The sequence below is a fragment of the Crinia signifera genome, chromosome 8, assembly GCF_055691185.1.
Source record: "Crinia signifera chromosome 8, ASM5569118v1, whole genome shotgun sequence".
Lineage (NCBI taxonomy): Eukaryota > Metazoa > Chordata > Amphibia > Anura > Myobatrachidae > Crinia > Crinia signifera.
In genome coordinates this window covers 78,913,858-78,930,438 of record NC_139224.1, presented here as the reverse complement: position 1 = coordinate 78,930,438, position 16,581 = coordinate 78,913,858, and the positions used below count along the sequence as shown (strand labels likewise).

General features: G+C 41.8%; 1 protein-coding gene across 3 annotated transcripts in view; it reads left to right on the top strand.

The window, feature by feature from the left end:
* SCYL3 (SCY1 like pseudokinase 3) overlaps nt 1-10,357 on the top strand; it is a 164,764-nt gene extending 154,407 nt beyond the window's left edge. For all 3 annotated transcript variants that reach the window (XM_083156701.1, XM_083156703.1, XM_083156702.1), the window contains 2 exons: nt 1,158-1,789; nt 9,826-10,357. In XM_083156701.1, coding sequence (XP_083012827.1) covers nt 1,158-1,789; nt 9,826-9,891 — 698 coding nt within the window. In that variant the 3' untranslated portion in view covers nt 9,892-10,357. The remainder of the gene's footprint in view (nt 1-1,157; nt 1,790-9,825) is intronic.
* Nucleotides 10,358-16,581: the final 6,224 nt, after the last annotated feature.

The following is a 16,581-nucleotide window of genomic DNA, read 5'->3' as shown; positions in this document are numbered from 1 at the left end:
TGCCCGAAGACGGTTGCGCAGATATCATAATATTCCCACTCGATGCGGCTAGCCCCACTCTATTTACGGTTGTTGTCATGCACCTTCATGAACTTCTTTCTCAGGGTCTTCAGTTTATTAACAACTTGCTGTTGTGTCCGGATCATGCCTCTGGCTTCAAGCAGCTTTGATATGTTTTTATAAACCACGGCATCTTTTACTGTGCCAGTAATTTGGCGTTTTATCTCCTCCTCACCCCTTATGCTCAGGAGCTCTCTCACTTCCTGGTCCGTCCAGTCCGTCCAGTTTGCCATGATGCCTGTCTGCTCCGATCTGCGCTGTCCAGGGCTTCTCTTCCGCTTTCCAGTGCTATGAAAGATGACATCAGCATTGTGAGCCCAAACAAAGCTCCAATCAGCAGCTTTTTTAAAGTCCCGTGTACCCGATCCCGGGTACAGGACCATTCACACTGGCTGCATCCCGTGTCGATTCCGGGTCCTACCCAGGTCAGGACCTGGGTAGAGATCCCGGAATGCTGAACACAGGGTATTCCTCAAAGACCCTTTCACACTGCGCTAAATCCCGGGTTGATGCGCGTTCATGTGCAAAAACCCGGGATATTTTTGCAAGTGGAAAAGGGGTATGACTGAGACGCGCGTCTCAGTGTCCGGGCGACGGGAACCTGTCCGTCTCCGCTTCAGGGAGACAGACAGGGTTAGGGTGGGGTGCGGGGAGGCGGTGGGGTGACCACCGACAAGCCGGCGGGGAAGTGCCGTCGGAAGGGGACGCGTGCTCATCTCGTGCGCGCGTGTCCCCTTTCGCAGATACAGATGGTGGGGGATGGCGGGGGATGGCGGCTGGCGATTCTGCCGCCATCCCCTGCAAAGACCAGGCCGGCTCCATCTGTATATGAAAAACACTTCTTAACCTCAGCTTGCCTTTGCTTGCCCTACTGTAAAAACCACCTCCGCTAATGTTACCACCTCGGTTAAGAAGTTTTAGTGGTATAGAATGTTAAAAACCCTTCTTACTCTAAACTAGAATTGAAAAAGTTAAATAAGGAAATGTGTTATAACCAAAATATTAACTTCACAGTTATTGTGTTTTTTTTTTTTTGTCCAGTGCACTCCAATTGCATTTAACATGGCCTTTTCTTTGTTCCTTGGTTATTTTTTCAGATCATCAATTGTCACACTCCATGAATGGTGTTTCTGGACTCCAAAAGTCTCTCCTAACGAACTATGAGCATGTTCACAAGTCTCCAGAAGATTGGCCAGACTGGAATGAATCTGAAGGTTTCTCAAATGACAAAACTATTAACCTACTGCAAAAGACGCCAGTAATAAATGAAAAACCAGAATCTGAGCAATTGGTGGACTTCAGATCATCCAAAGATAGACCTGAAACTTTGTCCACATTGGTTTCAAACAAGACAATAAATGTGGAAGATACAGGATTTGCAGCTTTGCGTTTGAACAATAGTGCAACCAGTTGGGATGCTGTCAAACAGAATAAAGAAATGTTTAAGCCATTATTACTACTATCAAACTCTTTACTAGAAAAAGCCCCAGAAAAGAAGTCAGAGTCTGAATACAGCTTGGGAGATGAATTTACAATAAAAGTGAAAAACAAACTCCGAGATGTAGAACTGGACTGGTTTGCTGACATGACCCCAGAAATTAAACTTTCTTCTGCCTTTTCTCTTGGATACCATGAACACCCTGAAAATATAATGGATTCTAAGGAAAATCCAGCCAACAAAAAAACAACTACATTTTCTTCCAAGTTTGCTGCTACTGAAATTGAAGAGGTAAAATGATTTGCAGTATTTGGTCAGGCACCAGGTTTCCAAAATCTGAGTCTGAGCGGCTTTCAGCTCAAAGCCGCCCAGTGTGTATGGCCTGGCAATGAGCGTTGATGCACGCTTCCACATCATCGCCGGGAAACCCATTCATCTGCTGGTATTACCAGCAGATGAGCGGCTTTGAGGATGGCTTTGCAAAGCTATGCAAAGCCGCTTCCCCCCACACGCTGACAGCGCCGAGCAGGGGGAAAGCCGCTCAGTGTGAATGCACTGAGCAGCTTTCCCACAGCGATGACCGCAGTCATCGATGTCCATACACGCTCATTGTGTATGGACCTTAAGGCTTCTAAAGGTACAATGATTCAGACAGTCAAATGTATTTCTTCTAGTGTGGAAGAGCATTGTGCTTGTGTTCAGGAGCAGTGTTTCAAAAATCCTAGAATAGTTTGCTGTAGCATGTTGGATCTCCTTTTTGGGAAAAAAAATTTCTGTGGACATTATGTGTAAGCGGCATTACTATTATGGGCATTATGTGTAAGCTGGCACTACTACTGTGCACATTATGTGTATAAGCGGCACACTATTTTGTGTGTGTAAAGGGCACTACTACCATGTACATAGTGTGTTTTTTAAAGGGCACGTTATTTTTGGTGTGTGTGTGTAAAGCACTCTAGTATGGTGTAAAGTGAATTGCAGGTACTATTGTGTGGCCACGTCCCTTCCATGAGATCCCCCTAATGTGAGTGTTAGTAGAAGTTGGGAGAAACTAGTTCCACCACCTCTCCAAGACCATTTTTTTTTGCCTTGCAGTCTAGTAATCCTGCTTTCACACCGCAAAACCTGCTTAGACCAGGTATTTAAAACGGGTCAGAGCAAATTTAACCCCTTTCACATCGCATGTAAATACCTGGTGTAGGTTTGCTGTGAAAGCAGCATGAGACCTCCCGGAGATACACTGGGCAGTGACTTCTTGGAGGTATAGAGAGAGGGGATCAGGTACCAGAGCCCGCACCTAGACTGCCAGCAGGAGCTCCCACACTGCGGGCAGGGAGGAGAGCTGAAGGACGCTGGAAGGGTAAGGGGTTTTACACTGAGCATTAGCTGGTCCCCTCTGAGCCAGCGCAGTGCCGGCTCCTTAAATATGCACTGCGCTGGGGACCAATAGTGCTCACCGCTGCCTGGGTACCTTTTCAGACCTGTTCAGACAGCAAAAAAACGGGTCTGAAACGGGTAAAAAACCCTGTTTTTTTACCGTTTTAAATACCAGTTATTTTAAAACTGTAAATTCACTCTGGACCTTTAAGACTGCACATATTACCGTTTTGAAACGGTAAAAAAATGGCAATATACCGGTTAATATGTGCGGTCGTAAAGGTCCAGAGTGAATTTACCGGTTTAAAATAACTGGTATTTAAAACGGTAAAAAAGCAGGGTCCTACCCGTTTCAGACCCATTTTTTGCTGTCTGAACAGGTCTGAAACGGTACCCAGGCAGCAGTGAGCACTATTGGTCCCCAGTGCAGTGCATATTTAAGGAGCCGGACGCTCATCACATATGCGCATATGTAATGAGCAGCCGACTCATTAAATATGCACTGCGCTGGCTCAGAGGGGACCAGCTAATGCTCAGTGTCAGACCCCCTACCCTTACCCTTCCAGCGTCCTTCAGCTCTCCTCCCTGCCTGCAGTGTGGGAGCTCCTGCTGGCAGTCTAGGTGTGGGCTCTGAAAAAAAATACCATGGTTTTCTTGTAGGTGGCAGATTAGTTTGCAGACATATGGATTTTGACTATTCAGGATAAGTGGGTGCATGATGTTACTACAGATTACAGAGTAAAATTTGTGGGGACATGATAGTTCTGCCCTATTTACTCAGAATAATCTTAACTGATTGATTATTTGTCCATTATTTAATAATAAAAAAAAAAAACACATAAGAAGCTGGTTAGTCTTGTCCTAGCATCTTTCATTTGTAGAGATTTTATATAGACCCCCAGACAGTTGAAGCATCTCTTTCCTTATATAACAGGCATGTCCAAACTGTGGCCCTCCAGCTGTTGTGAAACTACACATCCCGTCATGCCTTGCTATAGTTTTAGCATTCCCTAATGACAAAACTGTGGCAAGGTATGATGGGACTTGTAGTTTCACAACAGCTGGAGGGCCATCGTTTGGATGTTTTCTAAATCGGCATTCTACCCAGGGCAACTTGGTGAATAAGGAAATTATATGAAGAAAGGCTTGAGCCCAGCAACTTGGATCAGGTGGTACAATTATCACAAGAGACCCAAAATTCCTTTACTAGGTGGTAACATCTGTAATGCACGGGAACAGGGAGTTGTCTCTGAGGCACATTATGCAGTATTAACCACTGATGCAAGCCTAAACAGCAGGCTGATCAATAACGTTTGATAAATAAATGTACTACTACTACTACTGATCATTGCAAGTGTCATGTGGAAAGCAGACCAGCAAATGTTGTCTCTGATAATGAAATATATGAGAAAGTATTCTCAGTCTTTCCAGTCAGTGGTGACCTGTTTGAACAAACAGAGAGAAACAAAAATCTAAAAGATTATTGAAGAGGGAACCCATCTGATATGGACAGAAAAATAAATTATATTTCTAACGGCATTTCTCTGCCTCAAATACTTCTCAGCGGCTTCCTCCTGAGGAAGCCGCTGAGAAGTATTTGAGGCAGAGAAATGCGTAGCGAGGATAAGGGGACGCATCTGGCTACCATTAGACACTACCAACGATCACATCTCGGATATGACCGCATGATACGACTGTACCAGCTGTTGGAGGAAATCTGAGGTATCTGCAAGCCAAGCCCCACCACTGTGACAAAACTGGAATCCATCTAAGTATACATTACACTTTTAATGTGCACATTAAGTGGGGACTATGATTGGTTGAACTAACCCTACTAACTGGTTACCTAAAAAGGAAAAATTCTTAGTATATGCATGCTTGAATACTAAACAGGTTCCATAGATGGGGATTGATTAATTTTTAGTATATGTTTGTAACTCTTGTATGTCTATTGTTGGCCACAATATTGTTTAAAATTTTAATAAATTAGAAAATATTATTCAGCACAGCGCTGTTCCATATTTTTTCCTTTTTTTTTTCTTGGTTCACATTCAAGGGGTTTAGATAATCCCCCCTTCTTTTACAGCTGCAGTGCAGGATAAATCAATCCGCGCTCATTATCAAATTGTCTTTTTATGGTTGAGAAGTCTACCAGAACTGTTGCCAAATAAATAGAATTTTTGACCGAGTTTATTTAGTGCTGTTTACGTTTGAGCCATCAATAATTTTTGTAACTGACTAAGAGCTTCCGAAAGTTCCTTTTTAAGGGCGTTAGAAGGGGATTTTCCAGTCCTATCTTCCAGATCTCTTAATTTACAATCAAGATCTTTCTGTCATTGAACAGCTTGTTTTTTTTAGAGTATAGAGAATATATGCACCTCAAACAACAGCTTTAAATGCACAGCAATGCGTTAGGTTAGAGGTGTCCGGCGGGACATTGAGTTATGTAGGAATCTACACTGTCAGTGATTATTTTCTTTGCTAAAGGATCCATGAGGAGGTGTGGTGATAGATGACAAGTGTGGGGCGGAAATGACAGAGAAGTTAAAGAGAGTTAAAGTACGAAGTACCACTAGGGATCCCTTAGACATAGTTTACGTACAAAGGAGATTTGGTTGGAATTAGGAGAACACAAACAAACCAATTTTACCAGCTTATCTTCCAATAGTCCTGTCAGAATTAAAAAAATCTACCATTTTTGTCAGCTATTTGGGAATAAGACACAAAGGTTACCTTATTACTAAATAGAATGGGTATTCCATTACGTTTTAATGGACCATTGGCGAAATATCCCATCGGATAATTGTGATTTTAATCAAATCATGTCGTTTTTTTGGGAATGGAGAAACTATAGGGCAAATCTAATTAAACTGAAAGGTACTGAATTCCCCTAACAAACGCAGAAGACTCTAGGTATTGTAGATTAATAGGAGAAGATGTTATACTAAAAATAAACCAACAGCACATATACTTTGGGAAAATTAGCACGAGGTATCATCATTGTGGACAGTGTCCAAAATCTTCACAAGGTAAAGGGTAAATGGTAAAAATAGTGAACAGTGAGGAAAAGGTATAGCAGGAGGGTAAAAAAACAAAAAGCTCTGGTATATTGGGACCTGCATGACTACTTCAGGGAAGCAGACAGCAATTCAGTAGTCTAGAACAAATTTGGGGGTGGTTGCCTGTGGCTTACGCCGCCACCCATGTAGAGCTAAACCATAAATTAGATAAAACATATAGAGTATATACCAAGGGTACCAACTGGGAACTGGGGCTAACACTTACCTACATAAAGCACATTAATTAGTCTAAAGTCCAAAACTCCAACAGTAACATCTTATGTTAAACTTTAACAGAGAAGCAATAGTTATTTTCTTATATATAAGAAAACATTGTTGCATGTAGAAAAGAAACATGTTGCCAAAACCATAGTGGTGAGAGCATAATGTCCAGCATATCATATTTACCGAATATGGAAGCAGAGAAAAAGGGTGTTTCTTATGTCTTCAAGTATCGGATCAGTATTTACGGGGAGCCAATTTCAGTTTTGGAGTTTGAGGGTATTTGACCGAAATCTCCCACTCAAAAAGCAGTGTAATCCCAGCTTCTAGAGATGAGATGGGGTAAGAGGAGTCCTCATAAGAAACGATGAGTTTAACACAAAATCCCCACTGATAGCAGATCTCATGAGCTCCAAGCGCAGAGGCAATAGGTGCAAAGTATCTGCTGAGAAATCTTGAAAGATTTGTAAGCCTCCCAGAATATCAGAATCGCCAGATTCTCTTGGTGCTCGAAGAATACCGTCCTTTGTGGTGAAGTACTGAACACGGATTAAAGTGTCCTTGGGAAGGTCTGATGATACTGTGCGAGGTCGGGGGAAATTATGGATATGGTCTATGAGGAGATCTCTGTTTCATAAACTTCTTCGAAATGCAGACAAAAAAGTATGAACGTAACGCTCAAGTTTCGAATTAGAAACGGAGTCCAGAATTCCTCTAATTTTAATGTTGTTCCAACGTGACCTATCTTCCCATGTCCGCCACTTTAGCTTGAAACGATTCAAGGTCTGCTTGTTGATCGAATGATGATTGGTCATTGTGGGAGGAGACTAATTCCATTTTAGGTCGCCATTAGCAACGAGTTCAGTCTTAACCTCACATATAGCAGATGTTAAGTTTTTCTTTAACTCCATTTTTAAAGCCGACAAGACTTGACACAGGGACTTAACCGTAAGTGGGGCTTCAGAATCACAGTCAATTCCCATTACAGGGAAAGCTGGATAAGAGCTCTCCAGTGGATTAGGAGCTGCAGACAAACGTACAGGGGACAGGAGGGAGCGGTGTCGCTCTTCTGGAAAAAAAAGGAACCCAAGATGGACTGCGTCTTTAGGCTTTCTGGAAGGCATGGCAGCAAAGGAAAAGATCTTAGTGGAACACTCAATACAACACAGTTTGATAAACTTAAGAGAATTGCAGTCGGCACAATAAATTACATGTAAACAAAGAAAACTGCATTCTCTGTTGGCAAGGATTCCCGGAACGGTGAGGCTCACCACAAATGCACTGAACCCACTGTATATAGTGCCGAACCTGCCCTTTTGATGCCCACACTCGCCATTTCCACCCTGCTGAAAAGAACCAGAGAGGTGGAAACGGAGAGTGAAGGGGAGTCAATTGAATACTGACTGCAAGCTATGCTCGCCATCATAGCTCGCTTTTTGGCATTGAATGTCGGCACAATAAATGTCGGCACAATAAATGTCGGCACAATAAACCCCAGTGGGGTGTATTCAGTGCCTATGGCGAGCTGTGACGGCATAGCTCACGGGTCCGTATTCAACTAACCCCCCTGCACTCTCCGTTTCCACCTCTCTGGTTCTTTTCAGCCAGGTAGAAATGGCGAGTGCTGGCTTTATAAGGGCGCTCGAGGGAATGATGGCAAGAATTCCCCCGAAACATAGAATAGGGCGAACGTGTTAAACAGTGAGGATGGCTTGTTTAGGGCAATCCTTGCCCAAAACAAGCCATCCTCGCCATAAAAACTCCCTCGCCGGCCGCATTGAATTCCACCATATAAGTAGAACAGTGTTCTTATTGCAAATTTGGTTAATTTAGCTCATATCGTGGATGCCCTCTTGCCACCTGTTCATTAACCCCTTCACCACTGTAGCCCCGGGTCCGGCCAGCGCCACTGAACAGTTCATCAGCCGCTGCCCGGCCCTGCCTCCGGCAGCCCGGCTGTGTACGGTGCGACGTTACACGGTCACGCCGCACACAGCCGGGGGGGAGGAGGCGGAGCTGGGCAGACGCTGAGCGCTCAACTTAGTAGTGTTGTCCAGCGGGAGGGAGCGCAGGCAGTGGCACTCCCGAGAATTTGGGTTTGCCAGTCTGCACACTGAAACAATACCTTGAAAATTCTCAGGAGTGCGACTGAAGGGGTTAATTTGCTATTATTATATAACCCCCTCCTACTGCGATACAGTTAAACATGTGAATAGGCCAGTGGTTCCTGAACTGTGTACCTAGGCACACAGGTTGGTGGTCTGTTTCCCAGATCGTCCATCTTTTTTTACAAATCATCAATCAAGGCAAATTGAACCTTTTGTGTTTTTAAAATTTCTAACAGAAATTTCCCCAAAACGGCTTGGAGGTGCGCACCACTGGGTCCAGAGGTACATTGTTGCTGATGTTGGCAACTCTGAGTGCCACGGTGTGTCTGCAATGCGACACACACACTCTCTATTCAACTTATTATATAGATGTCTGTATCTTTTACTTACTCATTATTCATAGTGTTAGTTTTTAATTATTATTGGTGACTCTTGTTAGTCCATTTCCTTCTTATCATAATTTTCTGGTTGCGTTAAACTCCTTTTTTTTTTTTTAAATGTATATAAGAGGGATAGAAAACATAATTGTTCTGGCTATCTTGCTGAATCTCATGGGGCTCCTTTCTGTGACAACACAATTTGCATGTAAGGTTACTCATTGGCTTTCAACCAACTTTTCCTAACAGTAATTAATATAAACATAGAAACATAGAATTGACGGCAGAAAAAAATTACTTGACCCATTTAGTCTGACCCTTTTTTAAACATGTTACCTCAAACCATATCTGATCCTTATTTCTTTGTAAGAATATCAATATGCCTATCCCAAGCATGTTTAAATTGCTCTACTGTATTTGACTCTGCCACCTCTAATGGGAGGCTATTCCACTTATCCACTACCCTTTCTTTGAAGTAATTCCTCAAATTTCCCCTGAATCTTCCTCCCTCTAGTTTCAGTGCATGTCCTCGTGTTCTGTTGCTCCTCTTCCTGTGAAGAATGTCTCCCACCTTTACCTTGTTTAAACCCTTGATATATTTGAAAGTTTCTATTATGTCCCCCTTTCTCTTCTCTGCTCTAAACTATACATATTAAGATATTTTAGTCTTTCCTAGTACGTTTTGTGATGTATTCCATATACCATTTTAGTTGCCCTTCTTTGTACAGTCTCTAATGTATTTATATCCTTCTGGGGATATGGCCTCCAGAACTGAACACAGTACTCTAACTATACAAGCCAAGTGCATGTAAACAGACCCTAGAAAAGTTTTTTTATTATTATTATGTGTGCATAGGGGTGTGGCTGTGCATTTCTTTTCTCTACAAACTCTATTTCTAACCGTGAGCAGTGGGATCTCATTTGTGCTTTCCATTCCAACACTGTAAAAGCACAAATGGAGCCTCACTGCTTAAGTGTTGGCTCCTTCACAGAAGAGCATTGTGGTGCCTCCAGAAACAAATAACCTTCCTCATTGGGCAATCCTTACATACTGTCAATGTCAGTCACCCTACTGAAACCGTGGAATACTTCTATGAAAGTGGTTACATGAGAGTAGATATTTGTGCTGGAAATCTCATTTGTTTATCTTTTGGATAATGAACCTTATTTTATGTATTCCGCAGACAACAGAAGAAGGCTGGGGTGAGGAGAATGATTTCAGTTGGGAAGAAGATGCCAGTACATGGTGATTTCCTCTACGGTGCCGTCAGACCATGTTATTTATTTTAAAGATGCCAGTAGCTTTGCTGACTGTACTGAAACTGGACATATACAGAAAGCAGAGAGCTTAGAAGACACACTGATTATACTGAAACATTTCTCACGTTAAAAGTGGTTATTCAGCCTACACTTCCTAGAAGACTAATATGTTTAAGCTAGGAAATATGATTTTACTGAAAGACATTCCTCGCCCGATTAGTCTTTATGCTGCTTGTCATACAAACCAGTATCCTACATGGTTTTAATAAAAAAATAAATCCTAAATTGGAGGGGAAAATGGGCAAATTATGTGATCTCGGCAGGTTTTGGCAATGATTGTTAAAATTATAAAGTAGAGCAGCCAAAATGAGTGTTGCTCAATACCTAAGCAGAAATCTAGTTATGTATTTATATTTTATTTGCTTTTACTCCCAAATAAATCAGATTTGCATTTTCTGGTGATCTTTTTTTTTGGAGCTATATTTCACTATAACAGAATTGAAGGCAACCAGCAATGTTCCATTACCTGTAAAATGCATTTAATCTGATTAATTGCGCCACTAAACAATCAAAGAAAATTGTAAACAGTTGTTGTAATTGGGCAGAAATGTGTGTTTGTAGGTGCTGAAATGACCTTTATTACAGTTAAACAAATTTTGTTTAATGAATGAAAATTAAACATTGTGCTTCTGTAATACAGGAACTCCTGACACCCCCCCCCCCCCCCCCCCCCAAAAAAAAAAAAAACCTTTATTTTAAAAGATCACTTTCCAGTTCACCTTAAAAAGATGTTGAATGCAAAATGGTGAATCATGGGGAAAATCATGCTGAAAGCAGTTCTCCATCCTAGCATTGAATACACTCTCGGTGAATCCCAGTGAAAACCCCATTGAAATACACCAGCGAACTGCAGCGAGCATGAAACAGGGAACTGGCTGGCATTCACTGTTTGCTTTTGGCGAACAGTGAACATTGAATAGGGTGAATCAGATTTTCAGTGAAAAAGATTCACCGCAAGGAGTGAAAACAGCCCAATTCGCCGAAAAAAACGTGAATCAGGAGCATTGAATACTGCCCATTGTGTTTTCCCTGAAGTCAAACTAATGACCCTGACTTGTTTAGCACAGGGCAGGATTTATGCATTGCATTGGCAAGGCATTATGGAATTCACTGTACCCTGAGGATCTAAATGCCTAAATATACTGTATGAATACAAATTTATACTAACTAAATATATGCAGATTTTTTGATTGTTTGCCATCAGAGCAGAATCATTTGCCTTTTTTTTTTTTTTTCAGTTGCCAAAGTTAACCCATAAAAACTTTGTATATTTTGTTAATTATTTGGTAATTAAAGCTTTAATCTAGTTATATAAATTGATAGCTAAATTAGATTATATAAAAAAAAAATGAAAATCGTGTATATTACTTAGTCCCAAGGCCTTTGCTAATAATAGCACACAAATCATTAGCAAAAATAAGAATGACAGCTTTGTGTAATCACAAATGTTCCATGTAGAACTGAGATAAAATGTAAGGGATTTTGATACTTATGTTAGTTGGGCGCCCACTAAGCTATTTGTTTAGTTTACTAACATATAAGTACCGGGATTTTTTTGGGTTTCTTGCTGTTTGTAGTAAGTATCACATAGCAACTTAAAGAATTCAATATACACATTTGTTTCGAAGTGAAAAACAGTATATAGGTTGAGTATCCCTTATCCATGCTTTCCAGAATGTAATTTTTTTCTATTATAATTTGCTAAAAGCACTCCTGGGACATCTGTAACTGGCATTACTGAGGATATGATATGTAACTGGTACTACTGAGGATATGATATGTAACTGGCATTAAATATGTGCAAGGACATGATTGCTTGGCATTCAAATTCAGTGCCTGAGATAGTACACAAACTTTGTTTCCTGTTTTGAAATATTGTTTCATGAACAAATAAAATATATTTGTGTGTATTTCATATGTTTGATGTGTTTAAACAATATAGATGCAAGATACCTCAACATACCTCATTCAAATATAAAAATATTCCTTAATACGGAATAATCAGTTATCCAAAATTCCTCTGGTCCCAAGCATTTTGGATAAGGGTTACTCGACATGTACTGATGGAACCTTTAAACTTAATAAATATTGGTAAATCTTACAACTGAGAACCATTTGTAAAATATTCAAACCAAAATTAAAGATAACCTTGTATAATGAAGACAAATATTGACAGCCTAGTTCAGAGGTCCCCAAACACTGTCCTCATTGCACCCTAGGGGTATAATTTGCTATAATGCAGGATTTTAGAAATCATGATGTTGCCCATAGCAAACAATCAACATGTAGTTATTATCTTCAAGAAGGTGCTAGATAAATTCCAAGTAAAATCTAATTAATTGTAATGGGAAACATCTACAATTGTAAAAACACCCACTTTAGTAAATAAACCAACCCCTAATAGTCCAGGTTTTAAGGGGTGTACACACTGGGCACTAGCTGGGAGATTTTGAGGAAGCAATTTTGCAGTCTATATCGCAATGTCGCTGCTGGAGATAAGCCGGCTGCCATCCCCAGCAGCACCCCGTGTGTAGAGCCTAATAGATGCTGCAGTGTGGAGTCAAAAGATTCTTGCCTGCAGTGTCTATTTGGTAGGGTGATAGCGACGCTGCAGGGTCACATATTGCTATTCCCCGCTGTGTACACACGGGCTGATTCAGGCAAACAGGGATTTTGACAATGTAGTTAAAATCCCTTAGAAGAATTTCCCCATGTTTACACCCCTTTATTGATCTCTGTGGCTGAACAAAGATTGTTAAATAAAGGTGATTGAGGTATTGTCACCTGTGCCCAAGCTTAATGGCCTTTAAAACCTGACCATTTGGGTGCCTTGCGGGCTGCATTTGTCAACTGCTGCCCTAAGTGTTTATTTATAGAATGTACAGAGATTTTGCCTACTGTATTTAAAAAGGTAATCATTATATAACCTCAAAGCACATCCGGGTGTATGGCTGGTTTCACACACTCCGGCTCCTGCCGGACGGTGAAATCCCGCGCGGCCAGGGAGCCGTGCCGCACACATTAGTTGTGAATGGACACTATTGTGTCCATTCACACGGGACGGCCACGACTCGGCCGCACGGCTGCAGCCGGATCCCACCACTGGAAGGGACGGCTGCCGGGCTGTGGCCATCCCTTCCATGATAAACTAGTGTGTGCGGCACGGCTCCCTGGCCGTGCGGGATTTCACCGTCCGGCAGGAGCCGGAGTGTGTGAAACCAGCCAATGATGTGTGATTATTTTAGACAGTCAGTAATCACATGCGATTTCTTGTGATCTTAAGTCACAATTTTATTTTGTAGACGTGCGGTTTTAAGTAACGAGAGTGCAATTTTTTTAGACAAACCTTTAAAAAAAAAAAGCAGTGTGGGGTCCCCCTGACACCCATAACCAGTGCTGGAAGAGCAGGCGCTCTGTCATTGGAACCCAGAATGGTGAGTATGTGAAGTGATGGTTTAGGTATGTAATTTTAGTGTACTAAGAGTCTTTTTTTTTCTACATTGTTCTCACAGTATAACTACAAGAACCAGCTAGCCCATTAATGCCCTGCATGCTGGAACTTGTGGTTCTCCAAGTCCCAGCATGCGGCAAGGCTGTTGGCGCAGAAAACGCTTTCTAGCGTATACTTTATGCCTTAACTCTGCTCCCACAGGCTGACAAAGCAGACGACACAGATGAAGACACAACTGCATCCACTTCTGCTGCAGTTTCTGTCAATGCAGAATCAGAACAATAAATTTCATTTTTTTCTTTCTTCTTGATCATTTCGATATCATTGTACTTTAAGTTGCTTTCTTATTATTAACTAAAATCCAGTTACCAGTAACACATGTCGTCATTACTGTCTCAGATGTATGATATGGCAGGTGTGAATGTGTTCCTGAAACACCCCCACTATACACACCAGCCCGAAGCGTGGCGAGGGGACGCGTTACGCGTCCTCCCGACTTTTTTATACCCCCCACTATCCACGCCACACTTTATAAAATCAACTCCACGCCGACGTGGATAGTGGGGTTATGAAAAGGTCGGGAGGACGCGTAACTGCGCTCGCCATGCTTCAGGCTGGCGTGGATAGTGGGGGTTTCAAATGGAGTCATTTGCCAGTATGTAACATGGAGCACTGGCAAATGCCTTCGTTTATTGTGCATCAGACACACTTGTGTCTGCATAACCCCCTTTCTGCAGGAAACTCACGTGCTACCGAACCCCCTAACCCCGTGTACCTGAAGCAGACACGGGCAGGGTTGCCGTACCCTGCCGCAATAATTACTGAGACGCAGGAGTGTCTGAGATGCACCTGTGTCTCAGACAGCTGGAGCGCCTCTCCGCTAGGGATCTGGCGGTTACTGGCGCTGTGTGAGAGATGCTCACTAGGCTTGCCATGGACGCCGGGGGACAGAGCCATGGATGCTGCGGAGTCACTACGCTAGGCAGCCATTGGCCTGCCATGGAATCACTGGGCTAACTACACTAGGCAGCCGTTGGGCTACGCTGACAGCATAGCTTAGCCTACGCTGAAAACGTTGCGTAGTCGGGCGCTGTGTTAGTACACAAGTACTCTTTGATAAGCAATGTACGGGTACCTTTAATTATTCTACGCATATCCTCCTTGTAGTAATTACTGAAGGTTTTTGTTAATAAAGAATGTGCCTAAAGATGACCGTCCTTTTAGTAGTTTAAATACACAATTTGTAGAGTGAACTCTGATCAAGCACACAGAAAAAATGCAAAGCCAAGAGCTATCAGTTTCAGTATTGGAATGCAGTTCTTCCTAATCATGGAAAGGTTATATTTATCCACAGCCAAATTGAATGGCCTCTGAGTTCAGAGGCTGTGCAGGATGCTGGCCGAACTTGGATTTTTTTTTTTTTTTTAAAGGGGCAATCCCTTGTGAAGCGTGGTTTTGCCTTATGAGTAATTACTGCTTTAAAAACCTTCTGAGTTCAGCCGGCATTCCGCACAGCCACAATATTTTGTGGCTATTACATTTGGCTGCCAGTGTCATTAGTATATAAAAATATTGTTAGAATCATTATAATTGGTGGCAAAGTGTTCAGCAGTGTCAAATCATGGTAAAAACATAAAATAGAAGACCTAAAAAATAAAATCTACTTGTAAGTAAAAGAAACTGGTCTCATGAGAGAGCTTAAAATGTAATGGAATAGTGGTGGTTGGTGCAGTAGGTACAGGGTAATGGTGTCAGAAACAGAATAGGTTAGGCATAATAAAAAGGTGAATTTTCAGAGACTTTTCTGGCTTGGTAGAGCATTCCATTATTGGGCATCATCTTGTGAGAGGAAGGTGTAAGACCATATGAGGAGCAGGTTCTAGGTTAATACAAATTGATTTCATAAAAAGTATTTGAGAGCAGTTATGAGATGTATGAAGAGGTGGTAGGTGGTATTGATGTGGGCTTTATAGATGTAAAAATTGAGAACATGTGGAATCCATTTTTTATTGGTAGAGTGGTAAAAGGAACATTATCACTGGGGCATTTAGGATGGATTGTATTGGGTATATATGAGAGTAATTCCAGATGAAAGAGGTTGTAGTAGTCCATGTCGGCTATGAAAATAAATGAATTGGAGGTAAAGGTACAGTAGTTGTCCCAGAATAGACCGTTGAGTAAAAAGCAGTGGGGTTAAAGGCAGATGCCCTAAGTCTTGGAGCATGGTAAAGTGGAGAGAAAACATTAGCTTCAGCCATGTAGCATGACAATGGCTTGCTGGTAATTTCTCCACTTTATCACTGTCTTAAGGTGCCCTATCCTGTGATGATCACAGCTGTTATTGGCTGGATCGCAACACATGCATTTTGCATGCGATTTGATGTGATCCATGGACAGTACAAAAAGTATGTGCAGCACATACTTTGTGTACTGTGTGATGCGGTGCCCACGGGAGTGCACATTGCATTGCACAGTGCTATCGCACCGTATATGGGGGCCTTAAGGCTTATTGCACCTATATGCATATTGTCAAGTATGAAACTATGATATTGGAATTTTGAGGAACAAATGAGTGTGAACAGAGTCATAATTACACTATGAGATGTGTAAGATGTTACCAGCAGCCATAAAAAGCATCAAGACGAGAAAACAAACATGGGATAATGATTTGTGGGTGTGAGGATAGGTTTTGATCTGTTTGACTCCCTTCCAACATCTGGTGTCCCTTGAAATCCTATAGAGAGAGATCTGTTGTGGTGATGCCCAGGATTTGTTATGGGGAAAAAAATAACTTTCCTTTTATGTATTATAAAAATGTCATATAAGTCTCTAAAGTAGCTCTTTGCCATATTCAAGCACATTGGGGTTTATTCTAGTTCATTCTTTCTGACAAAATCCTTCTTAGATGGACAAAACCATGTGCACTGCAGGGGAGCAGATGTAACATGTGCAGAGAGAATTAGATTTGGGTGAGTTATTTTGTTTCTGTGCAGGGAAAATACTGACTGCATGATTTTACACTTCAATATAGATCTCACTTTGAAGAAAAACCCCACCCAAATCTAATTCTCTCTGCACAAGTTACATCTGCCCCACCCGCAGTGCACATGGGAGGTTATTCTGGTCGGTGCGTACTTTCCCAATTTCCTACGGTGCTGTCCGCACGCAA